The sequence below is a fragment of the Rana temporaria genome, chromosome 1 (genome assembly GCF_905171775.1).
Source record: "Rana temporaria chromosome 1, aRanTem1.1, whole genome shotgun sequence".
Lineage (NCBI taxonomy): Eukaryota > Metazoa > Chordata > Amphibia > Anura > Ranidae > Rana > Rana temporaria.
Genome location: NC_053489.1, coordinates 119204238 through 119223975, shown reverse-complemented (window position 1 = coordinate 119223975; position 19738 = coordinate 119204238). Strand labels below are relative to the sequence as shown.

General features: G+C 42.8%; 1 protein-coding gene across 1 annotated transcript in view; it reads right to left on the bottom strand.

Annotated features, from left to right (window-relative positions):
• ADGRV1 (adhesion G protein-coupled receptor V1) overlaps positions 1 to 19738 on the bottom strand; it is a 576045-nt gene that overhangs the window by 415886 nt on the left and 140421 nt on the right. The window contains exons 22-26 of the mRNA XM_040342090.1: positions 16074 to 16447; positions 12049 to 12225; positions 5884 to 6064; positions 3525 to 3727; positions 3312 to 3441 (exon numbers count right to left, since the gene is read on the bottom strand). Of these exons, the coding sequence (XP_040198024.1) occupies positions 3312 to 3441; positions 3525 to 3727; positions 5884 to 6064; positions 12049 to 12225; positions 16074 to 16447 (1065 nt within the window). The remainder of the gene's footprint in view (positions 1 to 3311; positions 3442 to 3524; positions 3728 to 5883; positions 6065 to 12048; positions 12226 to 16073; positions 16448 to 19738) is intronic.

Here is a 19738-nt window from a genome sequence, read left to right as displayed (position 1 = left end):
GATTGGAAAATCAGTCACATGGCTAAACAAAATCCTTATCCCTGTGTTAAAACTTTGTGAATTAAACCTATTGTATTTATTAAAGCTTACTAATCATTAGACGTGGTGACTGAATTAATTTTCTTTATTTTTTAGGCTTTTTTTCCTCTGTTTTCACCTAGTGATCTGGACAGTAAAGCCCCGTACACATGATCGGAATTTCCGATGGAAAAAGTCAGATGGACTTTTTCCATCGGAAATTTCGACTGTGTGTATGCACCATCTGAGTTTTTCCATCGGATATTCCGAGGAACTCCATCAGAGTTTAGATCGAGAACTTGTTCTCTTTTACTCCGATTGAATTCCGTTCGAAATTTCGATGCGAGTTTGGCCGGGCAAAAGCCTGATTGTGTGTACGGGGCATAACACACCTCCTGTATTAGAGCGCCTCCATTCTGAATGATGAATGAGCATAGGGGGCACCTGTGGACAGCAGCATTGTCAGTCTGGGGGCAGGGAAGTGTTAGATGTACTAGCAGATTTAGATACAATAACAAATTAACAAAACAGAGATCGGTTTAATCAGATAGTTTCACAGGCTGGTAACAGCCTGTTTACATGAGACCAAAACCGGAATTGACAAAATGCTTATCGCTTCTGGTTTCTTAGACCATAGAGAGGATTGGGGATGTTCCGGATGTCGTCATCTCTATGGTAAGCTGGCATAACAGGAAGGCAGGGGGGACAGGGATGGGACGGGGGGGGGGGGGGGGACCCCCTTCTGCCTCATGTAAAAGAAATCCAGCATCTTTTTATTTGCTCAGATTGCTTTTACAACAGAAAAAAACAATACTGGGGTCATGACTGCTGCTGAAGCCATGACCCTGTAATAACCTCTTCAAGCAGAGGACAAACTGGTATGTCTTTTTGGAGGAAGGAGATAAGGGGTGTTTGCTCTGTTGAAAAACAACAGACTTGCTAGTTGGATCACAAGATGAAAATAGGGAAAATAACACCTAAAAAAGAAAATGAATGCAGCTACCACATCTAAGAATTGGTAATCCGCAATATAATAAATACGGTATTTGCTTTTGGGTTTAATACTGCTGTAAAATACTGCTATAATGTGATTAAACTTGTATTGCTTATGTGTCTATACTTAGTAAAGACTGCTATACACATATAATCAGGGCTCAAGTCCTGCGGGAACGCGTGGGAACGGAGTTCCTGCACTTTTTTTCACAGCAGGAACTCAGTTCCCTTTGCAGGACTAGAGCAGCCGAGAGCAGCCGAGCCGCCCGAGCCAATCCTTCACTAATCGGCGATGCCCAGCTCAAGTCACTGTCAGGGGCAGGCGAAACTTAGTAATCCTTTATGCTACTGGCCGCTTCCTGTATATGGATTCATTGGGTAATGTGCGGGTATTCCGTCACTTCCTCGATGCCGCAATGTCTCCTGGGAGCTTTTGTCATTGTTCCCAGGAGACATTGCGGAGGTCTGCTGCGAGTTATCGCGGGATTTAGAAAGAACTTGCTTCTAGTAATTAAAACATGCAGTTTAGTAATTATGCATATGAGCGTATCATTTTTTTTTTATTTGGTGGGGGAGTGGATCTTGGGTGGGAGTTCCCACACTTTTTTCCCCAGGACTTGACCCCTGCTCAGGAGGAACCCTTGAAATCATTTTTACATCTCAGGGAACCCCTGCTAAGGTTAGGGGGTCATTAAGAAAATGCCCCTTGCGTTGGTGGTCAGTGGGAAGACTGCCACCCTTTCAGACAGCTTTTAAAGACCAATGGTGCCATGCTAATGCCTCTACCAAGTGTTGATGGCCCTTGTTCTACAAAGGTGCCATTAGATGGCAGATTAATTAGTCACAGCAAACTCTGGGGGAACCCTAGCCTTCTTTTAGGGTTTTTATTGGTAAAAACTACCTGAAAAAGGGAGAGGGAGCATGGGCTACCCAAAAACTGTAGAACTGGATAACTTGAGGACTGCTCAAGTTGAGGCTGTACTGCACTACACCAACTGCTGGCTGCACAAACTGCTGAATGTCCCACAGGATCTCAAGAAGCCAGGCGGTCCTAGCAACCAATATTTTGACAGCGGCAGTACTTGAGGCCCAGCCCCCTATAGGTGTATGGGCTGTCCCCCACTAATGGCAGCCCTGCAAGTACACAGTTGGCTGGGGCATCAGACTCAGCGTACTTGGGGTGGTGCGGGACTAATTTCTGCAGCCCTGTAAATGTTGAACTCGGGGCAACCACACCGGCTTCACCCTCCACATACACACTACGCCACTACATAAATGAATAAAAGCTGACCATTGTAGGAGGAATTTAAAGAATAACAAACTTCCTGAAAAGATCAACAAGTGAAAATAAAGGAAAAAATGCCAAATGCCTCATACACACGACCGATTTTCCTGGCAGGAAAACTGCCATGAGAGCTTTTGGCTGGGAATCCCGCTCGTGTGTATGCTCCATCACAGTTTTCCCGACAGGAAAACTACCGGGAATCCCGACGGGAAAAAAGAGAACATGTTCTCTTTTTTCCCGCCGGGATTTCCGAGGCTTTTAAGCCGGCAGTTTCCCTATGGGAAAAACCTGCGCTGGAGCATACACACGGCTGAGTTTCCCGACCAAAGCTGAAAAAGCTAGGGGAAAAAGCTACTGAGCAGGTTCTCGGTTTTCCCCTCGGTTTTCCCAGCTGACTTTTTACCGCCGGGAAAACCGATCGTGTGTACAAGGCATAAGAAAAGAAAAAGGAATGCTGCCACCACATTTAGTATTTGGTAATCTGAAATAATTGAACTTTTTGCTTTTGGGTTTAGATACACTTTATTGTAGTCAAATCAGCAAACTATGAACATCAGGTTCTTTAAAAGAGATGTCTTTATTTTCAACTGTGCATACAGTCACTGCAAGCCCACAAAAATCAGTATGGCCATGACTAAGCACTGACGCCAGTGCGAAACGTTGGCCATACTGATTTTTGTGGGCTTGCAGTGACTGTATGCACAGTTGAAAATAAAGACATCTCTTTTAAAGAAAAAATTTTTGGAGTGCGGCTGTCCAGCTTTTGTTCTTTCGTTTTTTGCCATTACCGCATTGCCAGCACCTTGGTGGTTCAACAACCCCTGATTATCACGAGGCTCACCTGGAGCGGTGAGAATTCTGTCTGTATGAACATCAGGTTGCTGCAGGTTGCACATACTGTAGTTTTTACTGTTCATTCAATAAGCCTTTCTTGCTGATATTATTTTTTTCTGGGAAAAGGTCAATCAAAGCAGTACAAACTGAATGAATTTATACAGGGGATAATCATTCTTACCTCCTCCTTCTGCATTCCATAAATCAACTCTAAACGATTTGGCCAGTTCAGGCAGAGAGTTATCCGTGATGTTAACATAAATATACTTGTATCGTTCACCAGGCTGGAATTCCAAGGAATCTGCTGTTTTCTAGAAGAAAAAAAAACATATCTTTGTGTCAGTTTTCGAGAATGACTGGTATTAACAACCATATATGATCTTAAATCAGTCACCTGATAGTCCTGGGGACTGGACGCTGTCAACGAAACTGTCCTATATTGAACTCTTATTGTTCCCAAGAGACCTTGTGCTCTGACTACCAGCAACTGTACTTGTCCTACTTCTTCCTTCACTTTAATTATGGGTGCAGTCTTTGTTGGAGTAATCATACCATCACCTGGTTTTGGTGGAGGATCCAAAGAGAACTGAAGCAGCCCTGTAAGAACGCGTTAGTACATAATCTCCTCTATATATTTGTCCAATTTCTTACAAATAATCCTACACAAAATATTTTAGGTAAAACTGCTAAAAATATTTCAGTGCCATGACTGAATAAAGCATAACGTTCCTCAAATAACGTCTACCATACATTTTAAAAACATCTAGTAGGGATGTTTGGACAAACATAGATTTTTTTTTCTACAGGGCACTGATGAAGAGAGGGAGTGGGGTGCGGCATGGTGCTGGCGGTGCGTGGCAGGGAGTAAGGGAATGTAAAAAAGACTGACAGGCTGTAGGCTGTAGTGACCCAGCCCTCTCACAAAAAACATACTTACAATTTCTGGTTTAAACCTTTGACTACTAAGAATGGATCACACATGTCATTGCTGTGCTCCTTTTACTGTAGGTAGCCAATGATGTATAGTATACTGTATGTCATGGCAAAGCATTAATGTATTCTATTGAAGGTATAGTTTTATAAATAATTGCACATAAATCAGGGGGCATATAAAATCATCAGTACACTGTAGGTCTAGGGCTCTCAGTGAATATATGTCTGTAGGGGATCTCTTGAAAACATTAAATTATGTAATGTGCATGTTAATTGTTGAAAATTGACTCTGGCATCCTGAAACCCTTCATAGAGACCTCAACTAGCTATGACCTACGCAACCATCATATCTTCTACTATTGGCAATTCTCAGGTAAACTCCTGCACACAGAAAAAGCTAAGAGGTTTCAGCTATGCGTGGCCGACCTTCTTCAGAACCAAGCCTATTTCATTTTGGACATCTATCTGCCCCTCAATAAGGCCTTTACGAAAACTCTCTGACGCTCTTCAGCTTCCAACTGAGGTAAAGACTTTCCAGACTAATCACTTATTGAAAAACTCCTCAGCGGTTACAATAAGGTCATACAACTCACAACCAACAAAACATTGAGAGAATCACAGTTTAAAATTCTCCACAGAGCCTATATTTATTTTCCCTCATCCAAAGAGATCCTTTGCCAAGCCTATTGTTATGCGGTCAATCCAACCCTTCTCCTACTCACCACCTCTGGTCGTGGTAATGCATTTCCAACTACGGGGAGTAGGTGTCCAACTTCATCTTAAGAATTATGCAGTGCCATATCCCTAAAGGCCCTCTCCTTATGCTGTTCAGCTATGGCACCCCCGACAACTTGAACTACCCATGCTCAAACAGCAAGGCTCAACTGTAATAAGTCCTGGATTTACATCGGTCTATTAGTTGCCCACAGATCCATCCTAAAAAAAGGGACAGCACCCACAGGGCCTACCATTTCAGATGTCAAATTAGTTGAAAATGCTTTTATACAGTGAAAAGCTTGAAAGGATCTGTTTCGCTGTTTCTATGGCCACCATTTCAATTCCAGATGGCAAGCTTTCATGGACCATACTCTGCTAAAATCAGAAGTGTCTGCCCTTTTGTTTTCTTTCCGCTTACTAGACCAGCCTCCCCAACTTTACTCCTATGCTGCAAGGCAAGTTTCAGTTCTTTACAGTTCCCCACCGCAGCTGTAGCCTCATTGACTTAGAGCTCCCAGGTCTGTTGTGTTATCCTATAGTTGTCTTTGGTTGCATTTTAGTCTTATTCATTCCGACCCTCTTGGGCTGGGGACAGCCCCCTGGGCTTTTTTCCATCCACGTTTCTCAATCTCCCTCTTAGGTAGCTGTATAACAATCTCTTTCTAGACATGTATGGTACAATAGCTTAACTACTGGTATCCTTCCTTGATGCATATATCTGTGATTTAATTTTGTGTGCTCAAACTTGCTTGTATTTTGTGAAACCCAATAAAAAAAATAGAAAAAAAATAGGTTCAGCCATCTGAAACACAAAATAGGGAGAAGTGCCTGGCAACAAAATTAATGCCTCACAGGTTCTTTGAATAAAAGAAAAAGGTGCGGCAATATAATCATGTACAGGTAGAGGTCACTACAGTACAGTGTTCAAAGACTTTTACAGGGAGAATATGATTATTTTCCTTTTGTCCACATCTCTCTCTCTCTCTCTCTCTCTCTCTCTCTCGACTCTCCTCAATGCCAAATTCTTACTTTCAGTTTATTGTCAGTTAGAATACTGTGATAATTTCTATTTTTATTTTTTTTACAAAAAAAGCTTGACTTACCGTAAGGGTGATCACTTGCATTTATCGTTATATCTTCAGAATTCTTGGATGGATCTATACTGGCTCCACTGGTAGGAGTAGACCCAACTTTTCCATCCGCAGACACAGCATTTGTGAGGGTAACTCGGAAATGTTCTGCAAGTTCTGGAATGTCATCATCTAGAACATGCAGATTTAAAACCTACACCAAACAAGATCCAAAATAGCACATGGACATTTGGTTACAGTGTCACATAAAGAATGCTAATAATGAAATAATTTATTGTAACACAATTACCACTTGGATGTATCCAGATTATTTTTTAAATTGCCCCCTGTTCTTGAATCAGTGCTATAGAAGGGTCAGCATCTTATCTAAAACTGGATTTTTTTTTTATCAGTGGAGCCTGTAGGAGGAAAGTATAGTGATTATCTCATCAGTGTGCTGCTGCTCCTGCTGCTGTATTGCCAGTCGCTGGGACATGGGACTGGCCTTAGGCGGCGTACACACGGACGGACTGTCCGCTGAAAACGGTCCGCCGGACCGTTTTCAGCGGACATGTCCGCCCGGAGATTTCTGTCTGATGGTTGTACACACCATCAGACAGAAATCCGCGCGTACACGATACGCGGTGACGTGGCCGCGCCGTCGCCACGACGATGACGCGGCGACGTGCGCGGCCCTGGAAGTTCAATGCTTCCACGCATGCATCGAATCACTTTGACGCATGCGAGGGATGGCGGCCGATCGGACCTGTCCGGTGAGTCTGTACAGACGACCGAACAGGTCCGATGGACAGGCTTCCAGCGGACATGTTTCTTAGCATGCTAAGAAACATTTGTCCGCTGGAAACCTGTCCGATCCGCCGGAAAATTGTCCGGTCGGACGTACAGACGACCGAACATGTCTGCTGAAACTGGTCAGCGGACCAGTTTCAGCGGACTTGTTCGGTCGTGTGTACGGGGCCTTAAAGAAAAATGTATTGTTCAGCAGGAGTGTAGTCTTCAGTGAGATCTTATAGAGTGTCTAGAACAGAAGACTTTCCTGCAAGGTAGTGCAAAGCCTGACTTTGCAGGTAAAACAGTTCCCACATATGGATTTGAGCAGTGTACTTAGCTGTTTGCCTGGAGTTTAGCTTAAAGTGGTTGTAAATCCACTTTTTTCACTTTTACCTACAGGTAAGCCTATAATAAGGCTTACCTGTAGGTATAAAGAATATCTCCTAAACCTGTACGGTTTAGGAGATATTCCCCTCGCAATGCACCGCTGATTTCAGCGGCGCATGCGCAGGGGGGGTCCTCGGCTGAAGGGCCGGCAGCCGCCGGACCTTGCCGAAATTTAAATCTCCCGCGCGCACGCGCGGGAGTGACGTCATCGCTGCTCCAGCCAATCACAGCGCTGGAGCGGCGATACCCGGAAGACACGCCGGAGCAAGATGACATCTCGCTCGGCGTGGACCAGGTAAGTGTTCTTCACCTCGTTCCGAGGTAAGTATTTCATAATCAGCCAGTATGCGGTGCATACTAGCTGATTATGCCTTTTGCCTTGCAGGTTTGGAAAAAAAAAACATTTATGTGGTTTACAACCGTTTTAACAAAAAGTGAAAATGTTTATTTCCACCTTTTACACTTATATTCACAGTTTTTTTTCTGGCGTTTTCACTGTGTCTAACTGATGTTTTTACAACAAAAAAAGTCTTAAATATTAGCTTTTTTTGTGTTGTGTATTTCAGTAAAGAGTAGATAGAGGAAAGTACAGAAGGGACCAATATAACTGAACTGTGCTAATGTAGCCACCCTGCCATAAGCAGGAGTGTCTTGATAAATTCAGTCTGCATGGTGGTAGTTAATCAATGTCAATGTATACCAAATTGTAGTCTGTTCTTGATCAGTTTTCCCTAAGTTCAGCCTGGCTGGCAGTTGTCTCTACTGTCGGATATTTAGCAGTGGGCTTGGATTAAAAATATTCATATCCTTCTCTAGCCAACCACTAGGAGTTTCTTTGCCAGTGGAGCATCATGCAAAAGGGAATATGCATTATATATGAATGGTGCGCTTGTTCAAAATGTTGCAATTCATATTTATCACCTGTACAAAACAATTATTATAAAGTTTAAATGCATTAATCAAATAAATGTTGTGATAAAATCGATAAATACTTAATTCGTCCACAACATGCCCACATCCAATGTAGTGATTCAAAGTAGCAATCAAAAGCAACCCAAATAGGTATATAGATTCTGCCATATACAGTATACAAATAGTTCTCTATAACCAAGAACATCCACTCCTCTACTACTAAAAGTGCTGAGCTAATCCTTTTGTGCTAAGAAATATCCACCACCAGCCACCGATGAGTGAATTGGCCGCTCACTTTTAAGATATGACCATAAGGTCACACAGCGCCTTTTTTAATAGTTTCTAGTTTTTTTATTTCCAACTGGCTCGATGTGTTCCTTTAGGGATCCCTCTGTCGGGTTAGCCTGGTCCACTCCACTCACTTACAGATTACTTAAATATATATAATAAAGAGTTCATGGTGAAATATTGCTAAAGTATGAAGCCTTTTTAACCAGAAAAAACGATGCACTCACAATAAAACAGCATGTAAAACAAGGTAGATCTCGGCAGAAAGCTTCCAGCTACCAGCTAACCTAAGGAAGTCACGTGAAAAGTGACGCAACACGTTGGGCGGGGCCTGTGAAGTCACTTTAGGTGTCTCCAATACCCGAAAGTCACGAGTAGGCATTCAGACGAGATCTATCTTGCTTTACATGCTGTTTTATTGTGAGTGCACAGGTTTATCTGATTAAAAAGGCTTCATACTTTAGCAATATTGCACTATGAGCTCTTTCTTTTGTATATTTGAGTAAACTGGAAGTGAGTAGAGTGAATCCAGGCCAACTAGGCAGAGGGATGCCCTGGAGACTATTGAAAAAGGCGTTTTGTGATCTTATGGTCATATCTTAAAGGTGAGCAGCCAATTCACTCATTGGTGGCTGGTGGTGGATTTTTTTTAACACGAATGATCGCTTCAGCACTTTTAGTAGTAGAGGAGTGGATGTCCTTGATCAAAGAAAACTATTTGTATACTTACGGCAGAATCCATATACCTATTTGGACTGCTTTTGATTGTCACTTTGAATCACTACATTGGATGTGGGCACGTTATGGACGAATGAAGGATTTATGGATTTTGTCACCACATCTATTTGATTTACGTATGTATTTAAACTTTATAAGAATACAGGCGATAAATATTAATTGCAACATTTTGAACAAGCGCACTATTCATATATAATTCATAGTCTGATTAACCATTTAAGGACTGGAAGGATTTTCCCCCTTAATGATCAGGCCATTTTTTGCATTACGGTACTGCGTCGCTTTAACTGACAATTGCACAGTCATGCGATGTTGTACCCAGATAAAATTGATGTCCTTTTTTTCCACAAATAGAGCTTTCTTTTGGTGGTATCACCTCTGCTTTTTTTTTTTTTTTGCACTATAAACAAAAAAACTGACATTTTTGAAAAAAAAAAGCAATATTTTTTACTTTTTGCTATAATAAATATCCCCCCAAAAAATATATATATAAAAAAAGTTTTTTTTCCCTCAGTTTAGGCCGATATATGTTCTTATACATATTTTTGGTTAAAACAAAATTGCAATAGGCTATATTGATTGGTTTGCGCAAAAGTTATAGCTTCTACAAAATAAGGGATATATTTATGGCATTTTTTTTTTACTAGTAATGGTGGTGATCTGTGATTTTTAGCAGGACTACAACATGGCAGCCCACAGATCGGACACTCTTGACACTTTTTTGGAACCATTGACAGCAATCAGAGCTAAAAATAGCCACTGATTACTGTATAAATGTCACTGGCAGGGAAGGGGTTAACACTAGGGGGCGATCAAGGAGTTAGGTGTGTTACCTAGGGAGTGTTTCTAACTGTGGGGGGATGGGACTGCCTGGGGGAGGAGACTGATCGCTGCTCCTAATAAGTAGGAGCAGCAGATCTGTCTTTTCTCCCCTGACTGGACAGAGATCTGTCTATTTACATTGAAAGATCTCCGTTCTGTCTTTGTAAGGAGCGATCGCAGGTGGCCGTCGGCCACGTGCATCAGCTCCGGAGTCGCGACCCGGACGCTCTCACGTGCCACCTACAGCTCTCAGAGCGGCCGACATACAGTTACAGCGATGCGCCCAGAGGAACCAACCTGCCGCAGTATAACTGTGGCGGCTGGTGCTTAAGTGGTTAATAGTGCTTTAGTTCACTTTATAAATGGTTACATCAGTTCACTAATTGAGCAGGTGGGGGCATAAATGTTTACATAGCAGCGCATAGGTATTTTACATTATTTTATACATCATTGGAAAGGGTATAAATATATGGGGTGAGCTGTAGCTGGCTCTTTTCCCCCCTGGGCTGCGGCCTGGGTAGGGTGCACGTGATTTGAGTTGCTTCTTTAGGCCTGCCGGCACAAAGAGATTTATATGTGATGGTTGCTGCCTATAATGTGTACTTGAGGATTCTGGTGAACACGAGTGTCAATTTTGACTTGAAGGTCCTGACTAAGTTTGGAGCATCTGTGAACCTTTTTCTTTTTTCCTTTGATGTGTGAGTAATACACACATGTCTGTGTCTAAAACGTTTGGTGAATGGTACCAGAAAACAAACAAAACAGCAGATACAAACTAATTATCTTTGTTGGCCTTCAAAATAATCTCCATCCTTCACAACACACTTTTGGCAATGTTCATAAAGCTTCTGGAAACTCCCAGCAAAAGCCTCTTTAGGAATTGATCGCTAAACCGGTGTCAAACATTTTTGGATTGCCGCCACATCCACAAAACATGCCCCTTATATGATGCTCTTCAGAAGTCAGTAGGGTCACACGGAAGACAATGAACGCCATTCTAACAATTGTCACTTGGATTCTGGATCGAACTGGTAGCACCAGCTCTCATACCCTGTGATTTCTGTTCGTCTGTCAAGCTTGTGCGGCACAAACTAGGAACAGATCATCTGCTTACCCATATCTTTGAGAATGATGGCGCGCACCGCGTCCTTACTAATGGCCAATTCCTCCACCATCAATCTTAGAGTCAGTCGCTGATCTTGTGCTAGCACTCAGTTCTGCTTGTCAATAGCCGACCTGAACGTGGCTCATCCTGAGTCACTTCCTTCCAGATGCAAAAGCGTTTGAACCAGTCATAAACACATTTTCTGCTCACGGCTTCCCTCCAGTACACTTGCACCAACATTTAATGCATCTCCATCACTGCTTTCCCCAATTTGCAGCAGAACTTGATGTTCACTTGTTGCTACATTGCACTGTAACCCTACCTCTCACACTGGCTATGTTCCAACTGCCCACAGTGGGTTTACCCTGATGGTCAGGTGTACTCCACACTAGGTGGTGCTTCTCAACGTGTCTCTGGATAGCCATGTGCATGCGCGGTCACCTGGCCCATTTTGCCTTTGAGATATCGGACCATTCACCAAACATTTTAGACACACCTCGTAAATCTATTCTGTATTCAAGAAAGTGACTGCCACCCAACTCTTTCCAAGCCCTCAAAAATCACCATGGATCTAGCTCTGAGGTGTAATGTCAGCCATCCCGGTGTCTGGCGTTAGTCCATCTGCTCCTAGGGGTCAAGGGGCGCTACACTAATAAAGAAATTCAGTGGTGTTATAAACATGTATTTTACATGTATTCTTCTCGTATTTTATGCATCCAGAAATGTATAAGCTAGTTATGAATTACAACCATGGCTATAAAGAAGTTCTTAAAGTATAACTAAAGGCAAAACTATTTTTGTTTAGTTTTGGGCACAAGGGATTGGAATACCTGTAAGGTTTTTATTGCTGAGTTCCCATCAAGGAGATTCACCCTCTATAATTTCCCAAAGTGAAAGAAAATCACACATTTTTAATTGTCATCACAATAGGAATGGAGGGGGCATCTTCCAATGGGGACACTAGTTCTGGTGACCCTGGCAACAACAAGTGATCCCCTCACTTTTTCTCTCACTTCCCGTTTTTGCTGTGGGGCAGGATATAAACTCCCTAATGTAACACAGATGGCAAAAAAACAACTGGCAGGGATTATAACATTACCTTACTACACCCAAAATGAAAAAAAAAAAAACATTACAATTAGTCTTTCACTCACCTTTGATCTCTGGGAGGGAAGAAATGTAATATTTCCACTTCTGTTAGTGAAATCTGCCACTGAGTCATTAGTGACACCGTGGTCAGTCTGAATGATGGTGTAGAAGAGATATACAGTGTCCAGGGCTCCTCTGGTACGCTCCACAACACAGGAGATGGTAGAATCTTCCTCTGTTGACTGGAAAGAATATGTTCAGATATCATCTCATTTAAAGAATACATCTACAGCTTATTGTATTAGTGCGTGCACCCCAAAGCTCAAACACACACGTGTGTGTATGTATGCATATATATATATATATATATATATATATATATATATATATATACACACACACATATACACTATATATCAGTAGGGAAATAGACAGTGTCAGTAGGGCAGAGATTGATGTTAGTAGTTTGTTTTTATTATTATTTTTCATTTTTTTATTATAACATTTTTACAATTAAAATTTATTTACTGGGGTCCCCCCAAGGCGCTCATGGTTGTTCCTCTTCTCGAGTGCCCCCATGGAGAGCCAAATTTCATGGGGGCACTCATGCGGGCACAGTCCTGCTGCTGCATCCCTTGACACAGACAGCAGGACTCGCCAGTTCCAGTGTCAATGGATTTGATTGACAGCAGCGGGAGTCACTGGAACAATCAGGGTTAGGTATGGAAAAGGGGGGGGGGGTCTGGGGGGTGCTACAGCACAAAAGGTTTTTCACCTTAATGCATAGACTGCATTAAGGTAAAAAATTATGAGGGCTTACAAATTCGTAATTTTATTTTTAATTTTTACAAAAACTTTTATCATTGGTGAAATATCAGGGCCCTGTTGTCTCAGTTTTGAGATGGAGAAGGGGACTGAGGACAGAGATTCATCAGACCCTTTCTCTGCAGCCAAGCAGCAGGGGAAATCTGTACAGCACCGGATTATTAGGGTGTGCCCAGGCCCATCTGGCACACCCTGTGTGCACACCTATGACTGCATGGGCATACTGTGCTACGGATTCATATATCAAAAGCTGTGAAAAGTAATGGTAAACAAGAAAAAGCATTACACAAAATCCCTCTGTTGATTTATACAGAGGGGGTTGTTAATCAGTTTCAGCTGCTTTGCTGTTAATTGAAATTAACAACAGTTGCACTAGATGGGCAACAATGAGATGACCTCCAAAACAGGAATGTTTTTTCAGGTGGAGGTGTCTGACATTTTTTTCCCTACTCATCTTTTCTGACTGTTTTTCACTAGTTTTGCATTTAGCTAGGGTCAGTGTCACTACTGGTAGCACGAGGAGATACTTGGACGCAGTGCCGATCCTGACCTCCCTAGGGCCCTAAGCAAAATGAAATGACCTGTCACATTAAAGTTAAGAAGCGGGGGGGGGGGCTGCTGACTTCTTTCCTCTTCTCCCATGCAGCCAGCGAGTTGAGAAATGGGGTGAGGGGCCGAAAATGACTTCTCACCAGGCGGGGGCCTCTAGCAATTTTGGGGGGCCCTCCGCAGCTTTGCGGGGCCCTAAGCGGCTTGCATAGTGAGCCTATAGGGCAGATCGTCCCTGCTTGGACCCTATAGAGTTTGCACAAGCAGTCCAACTCCTCCAGGATGGCACATCAATACGTGTCATTGCCAGAAGGTTTGCCGTGACTCCCAGCACAGTCTCAAGAGCATGGAGGAGATTCCAAGAGACAGGCAGTTACTCTAGGAGAGCTGGACAGAGCCGTAGAAGGTCCTTAACCCATCAGCAGGACCGGTATCTGCTCCTTTGTGTATAGGACGAGCACTGCCAGAGCCTTACAAAATGACCTACAGCAGGCCACTGGTGAGTTGACCATTTCAGATATGGACTGATTACCCAGTCCATATCAGTATAGATATCCAGCATGAGATTTTTGCCCGTTAAGATCTGATATATTTTCAAAGTGTTCCTTTAATTTTTTTGAGCAGTGTATATACATACTCACCTGCTTTATTAGGTACACCTATTCAATTGCTAATCAGCCAATCACACGGCAGCAACTCAATGCATTTAGTCCTCTAGATGTGGTGAAGGTGACTTGCTGAAGTTCAAACTGAGCATCAGAATGGAGAAGGAAGGAGATTTAAGTGACTTTAAATGTGGCATGGTTGTTGGTACCAGATGGGCTGGTCTGAGTATTTAAGAAAATGTTGATCTACTGGGATTTTCATGCACAACCATCTCTAGGGTTTAAAGTAAATTATCAGTAGCACTAAGTGTCACTGATCCCAGCGCTCAAAAGATCTAAAAGTCACACACTATAGCATGCAGAGGGCTATACACATCACACACACACACATGAAGTGAGTAACATCAAAGTCCATGCAATCAGTCCTTAAATCAGTGTGTCGTGCTGTATCCTGTCAGAACTTGCTTGGATAACGCCACAGATCCACCTTGGGAGCCCCCTTTGGTAATGCACTCACCACAATTAGGAATTGGATGAGCCAAATAACTCCTCTCAACTAGTGGGAAACCTGGAGCCCTTCTCTAGATCACCAGAGATCTTTCCTGGGACAGCTCAGGCTGTGAGTCACCAACTGCTGCTGTGGGCCACTCCCGGCCCTCTCAATCCAAAACAAACAGGGCTAACTTACAGCTAGGCCTGCCTAAATTTTAACTGCTTCACCAAACTCTAACTTCTAGCACCTACCTAGACACAGTTGATGGAAGCAAGGCAATTGCCTGTTTGCTAAAACAGCGGTGGAGGAGGACTGAAGTTTTGCAGTTTGTAGGCCCTGAGACAGAGCCACTTCAGCGGCTGCTGGAAATGTAAATGCTGAGCTGTCCCAGGAAAGATCTCTGGTTATCTAGAGAAGGGCTCCAGGTTTCCCACTAGTTGAGAGGAGTTATTTGGCTCATCCAATTCCTAACTGTGGTGAGTGCATTACCAAAGGATGCTCATGAGGTGGATCGGTGGCGGTATTCAAGCTAAGAACGTTCACATTCTAAGTTCTGACAGGATACAGCACGGCACACTCAATTAAGGACTGATTGCATGGACTTTGATGTTACTCGCTTCATGTGTGTGTGATGTGTATAGCCCACCGCATGCTATCCTTTTTACACTGATTTAAGGTTTTTAGTCTGGACTTTGATAACACTCGCTTTATGCGTGATGTTTATAGCCCATTGAATATTACCCGATTGCACTGAATAGCTCCCGATATTTTAATTAGCGCTGTTAATGCTGCAATTTTATCTAGGCATATCTCTAGGGTTTACAGAGAATGGTCAGACAAAGAGAAAATATCCAATGAGGGGCAGTTGTGTGGATGAAAATGCCTTGCTGATGTCAGAGGTCAGTGGAGAGTGGGCAGATTGGATCAAGATGATAGAAGGGCAACAGTAACTCAAATAACCACTCATTATAACCAAAAGGTATGCAGAATACTATCTCTGAATGCACAACACATCAAACCTTGAAGCAGATGGGCTACAGCAGCAGAAGACCATAACAGGTGCCACCCCTGTTAGCTAAGAACATGAAACTGAGGCTACAATTCGCACAAGCTAACCAAAATTAGACAATAGAAGATTGGAAAAAAGTTGCCTGGTCTGATGAGTCTCAATTTCAGCTGCGACATTCAGATTTTTTTTTTTAAATGCAACTACTGTAACTACTGTACTGTAACTACTGTATCTTGTATTTAGCTACCTGCAATCCCTACAATGGAGTACTAAGACCACGGGTCAATCCATTCCATGCAAAAGTATGGCGTGTGCTGTAATAGGCAGTCCCAGTCTTTTTGGATGGACCACAAGGCAGGAGAAATAATTCTTGCAGTGTGTTTCGTAGTTGCATTTGTCTGCCATTCAAAATCAATGTCACCATAGCCCAATACACTTTGCTTCCTGAGTTACCCTATGCTGTGTGATGGTGTGAACAGGCCCTAAAAAGGGAAGGCCAGCACAGGAAGCCAGTTAGGGTTGCCTGGAGTTGAACTTTGACATCCTCAATCCTTGATAACATACATATGCATATCACCCTGTAAGGCACAAATCAGGTTTTTTTCCTACCTGAGGAATACATGGTCCTGTAAAACCAAACAAACCATTGGCATTATCACTCTTCTGTATTCTAATGGTTGCTGTTGTGTTCTCCTCTGGAATCCTGGCTCCCCCATACACAGACACTAGTTTTAATATATATAGCTCCTCTCCCTCTTCCACAGTGTCATTCCGTGCAGCTACAACAAATGACTTATGTATTTCTCCTTGTCTATATTCCAAATAGCCGGATATAGGATGCAGGTCACTCTTGGCTGGGGTAGCATGTAGTTCACTGATCTCTGCTCGAGATAACCTTTGTTCGTATAGGCGGACATCTTGCAGTAGGCCGGTGTATCTGCTGCTTCCATTCACTCCTGCACCAATACGTACAATCCCTGGACCTGATGGGGAGGACAACCATAACATAAACATACATTTCTATTACAGCTTTTCAAAGCATAAGCCAATACAGCAACCACAAACAAGCATGTTTAAGATGCTATCTATCTACTTTCAGTTGCGCTAACTAAACAATCAGAATGTGCGAAAATTAAATGAAGCGCTTTTCTTTTAACAACTGTCGTGCCCATGATCAGGGCCTGGATTTCCATTGAACAATTCTAGGCCAGTCCTATAACTCCCTTTCTATGACCACAACATTCTGTGATATCTCAGTTTCTAAAACCTAACATGAAACAAATGTATAGAACATGTAGGCATACAGAATATAAATTACAGGAGAAGTTTTATAGTCAAATGCTCAAAGTGGAATGGAATTCAATACAGTTTTCAGTTCATTTAAAATCATTAAAGAGCAGGGCTTTTTTTCAGGGGGAACTTGGTGGAACTCAGTTCCACCACCTCTGGCTCAAACCCTTTGGTGCCTGCTCACCACAGTCACTTGTAAACACAGAAGTCTGGTTTCTGTGTTTACAAGTGACAGCTCTGCACACTGTATGTAATGCAATCCTGGTATTTAATGCCCCTTTAAGACCCTCTTACTGTTTTCGTGAAATTTGACTGAACACACCCACTATTTGATGTGATTTGGAGAGTGTGTGTAGGGGGAGGGGTTTTGTGGGGTCAATGTTAAGTTCCAGCACCTATTGTTTGAGAAAAAAAGCCCTGTTAAAGAGGCATACCTTCCTCTCTCCCCAAAGTAAGCTATATACTCCCATGTACTGTATGTTCCTGCCAGATTGTAGCTGACCAGTTAACACCTGTCCTAGCAAGCTAATGTGACTTACATGCATATACAGCTAGAACTGCCAATACAATTCATATGCTCATATGTGAGAGATAAAATCAGAGTTTTTTACTGTGACTTTATATATGGATGTCATATAACAGTTGTATGTTGTGTTCACAGAAGCAAAAAGAGAAAATATGCCTTTTAAGATTTGTTGTGTGACTGTAATGTAAGCTAAAGACCAAGCAGAATTGAAACCAGAAAGCATAGAGTTAAAGCGGGAGTTCACCCATAAAACTATTTTTTCAAACAATCCCCTTAGCTTCATGCTTATTTTGTCTAGGGGAATCAGCTAGTTGTTTTAAAATATGAGCCGTACTTACTGTTTTTGAGATGCATCTTCTCCGTCGCTTCCGGGTATGGGTCTTCGGGACCGGGCGTTCCTTCTTGATTGACAGTCTTCCGAGAGGCTTCCAACGGTCGCATCCATCGCGTCACTAGTAGCCGAAAGAAGCCGAACGTCGGTGCGGCTCTATACTGCGCCTGCGCACCGACGTTCGGCTTCTTTCGGAAAATCGTGAGGTGATGGAAGACTGTCAATCAAAATAGGAACGCCCAGTCCCGCAGCCCATACCCGGAAGCGACGGAGAAGATGCATCTCGTAAACGGTAAGTACAGCTCATATTTTAAAACAACTAGCCGATTCCCCTAGACAAAACGAGCATCCATCTAAGGGGAAAAAGTGTTATGTACGGGTGAACCCCCGCTTTAAGCTTTTGTTATTCAGCAGGAGTCTTGGTCAATCACAGCCAATCTCACATTGAGCAGGAGTCTTAGCCAATCAAAGCCAGCCTTACACTCATTCTGTCTGGAAAATTCCCAACACACTGCTAGAATTTGTTACACCAAAGAGAGAAGATCTAAACAGACACACACCAGTCAGAGTTCTGTTTTATGGAAGCAAGTGGCCAAAATAGGTATTTTATACAGTTATATATATATTCCTATTGTTAATAGTGTGATTAGAACTGTATACTAACTAGTTATGTGTTTTCTTATAGTTCCACCAAACGTGCTATCAAACATCATAGCAAATGTTCAAACTGCAAACAGCAATACAGAGCAAGTAAAACTATTGATTAAGCCCCAGAGAGATCACAAAGTACAGATACTAAAGAAAGAAATATATCTACCATTTTATGCAGAATGACAAGATTGAACAGTTGAACCGCCATTTGTTATACTTTATTCAACACATGTTTGTACATGGACTGCCTGCTGCGAAATTGTCAGTTTTATATATGAAGAAAAGCTGAAGTTAATAAAGAAGTTGGGCCAGATTCACAAAGAGATACGACGGTGTATCTCCTGATACGCTGTCGTATCTCTGACTTACACTGGTCTTATCTATGCGCCTGATTCATAGAATCAGTTACGCATAGATATGGCTAAGATCCGACAGGTGTAACTGTGTTACACCGTAGGATCTTATTTGTAATTTAAAAATGGCGCGGGGGGCGTTCCCGCTGATTTACGTTGAATAATATGTAAATCAGCGAGATACGCAAATTCACGAACGTACGCGGACCCGACGCAGTGTTGTTACGACGTTTCCGTAGTGGCTTTCCCGGCGTATACTTACCCCTGCTTCTATGAGGCGCAGCCAATGTTAAGTATAGCCGTCGTTCCCGCGCCGCTTTTGAATTTTTTTACGTCGTTTGCGTAAATCGTTCTGTAATACGGATGGACGTCGTTTACGTAATCGTCGAAACCACTGACATCCTAGTGACGTCAGTGGGAGCAATGCACGCCGGGAAAATTCACGGCCTGCGCATGCTCATTTAAATCGGCGCGGGGACGCGCCTGATTTAAATAGTACACTCCCCCTAGCCGCGGACTTTGAATTCCGCCGGGGGATTTTCGATATGCCGCCGCAAGTTTGGAGGTAAGTGGTTTGTGAATTACCCACTTGCCTCTCAAACTTGCTGCAGGGTATCTTAAATCAGATAGATCACGCGGATCTAAAGATCCGCTGATCTACCTGAATCTGCCCCGTAATCTCAAGAGTTTGGTGTGCTCTTTAAACCTACTGCTTCCATAGAACGGCGCTAGTGGAATTATAGAGTAACAGATAGTCTTGTTTGAACTAAAAGGTCAGAGATTAAAATTCTTCTAATGCTACAGCGTACAAGGCACTTCATAGTGCTGCGCCTCCCACACAGATGCACGCTGTGCAGGCCACACAGCAACGACTTTTTGCTCTTCTGACCAGCCAGTAACCTTTTCAGTGCTGAAGAGCTTGCAGCCACGGCTGAGACTCACCACGTAAAACATATTTAAATATTAATATAACTTTAATCAGGCCATTTTTTTCAGCGGGAATGTGCCGGAACTCTGTTCTGCCACCTCCGTCACCCCTGTCCTCACCAACCTGTTACTAAACACAGAAGGCAGTAAACAAGCTTTTTGCACAACTCACTTCCTCTGTTGCTTTCTGTATTTT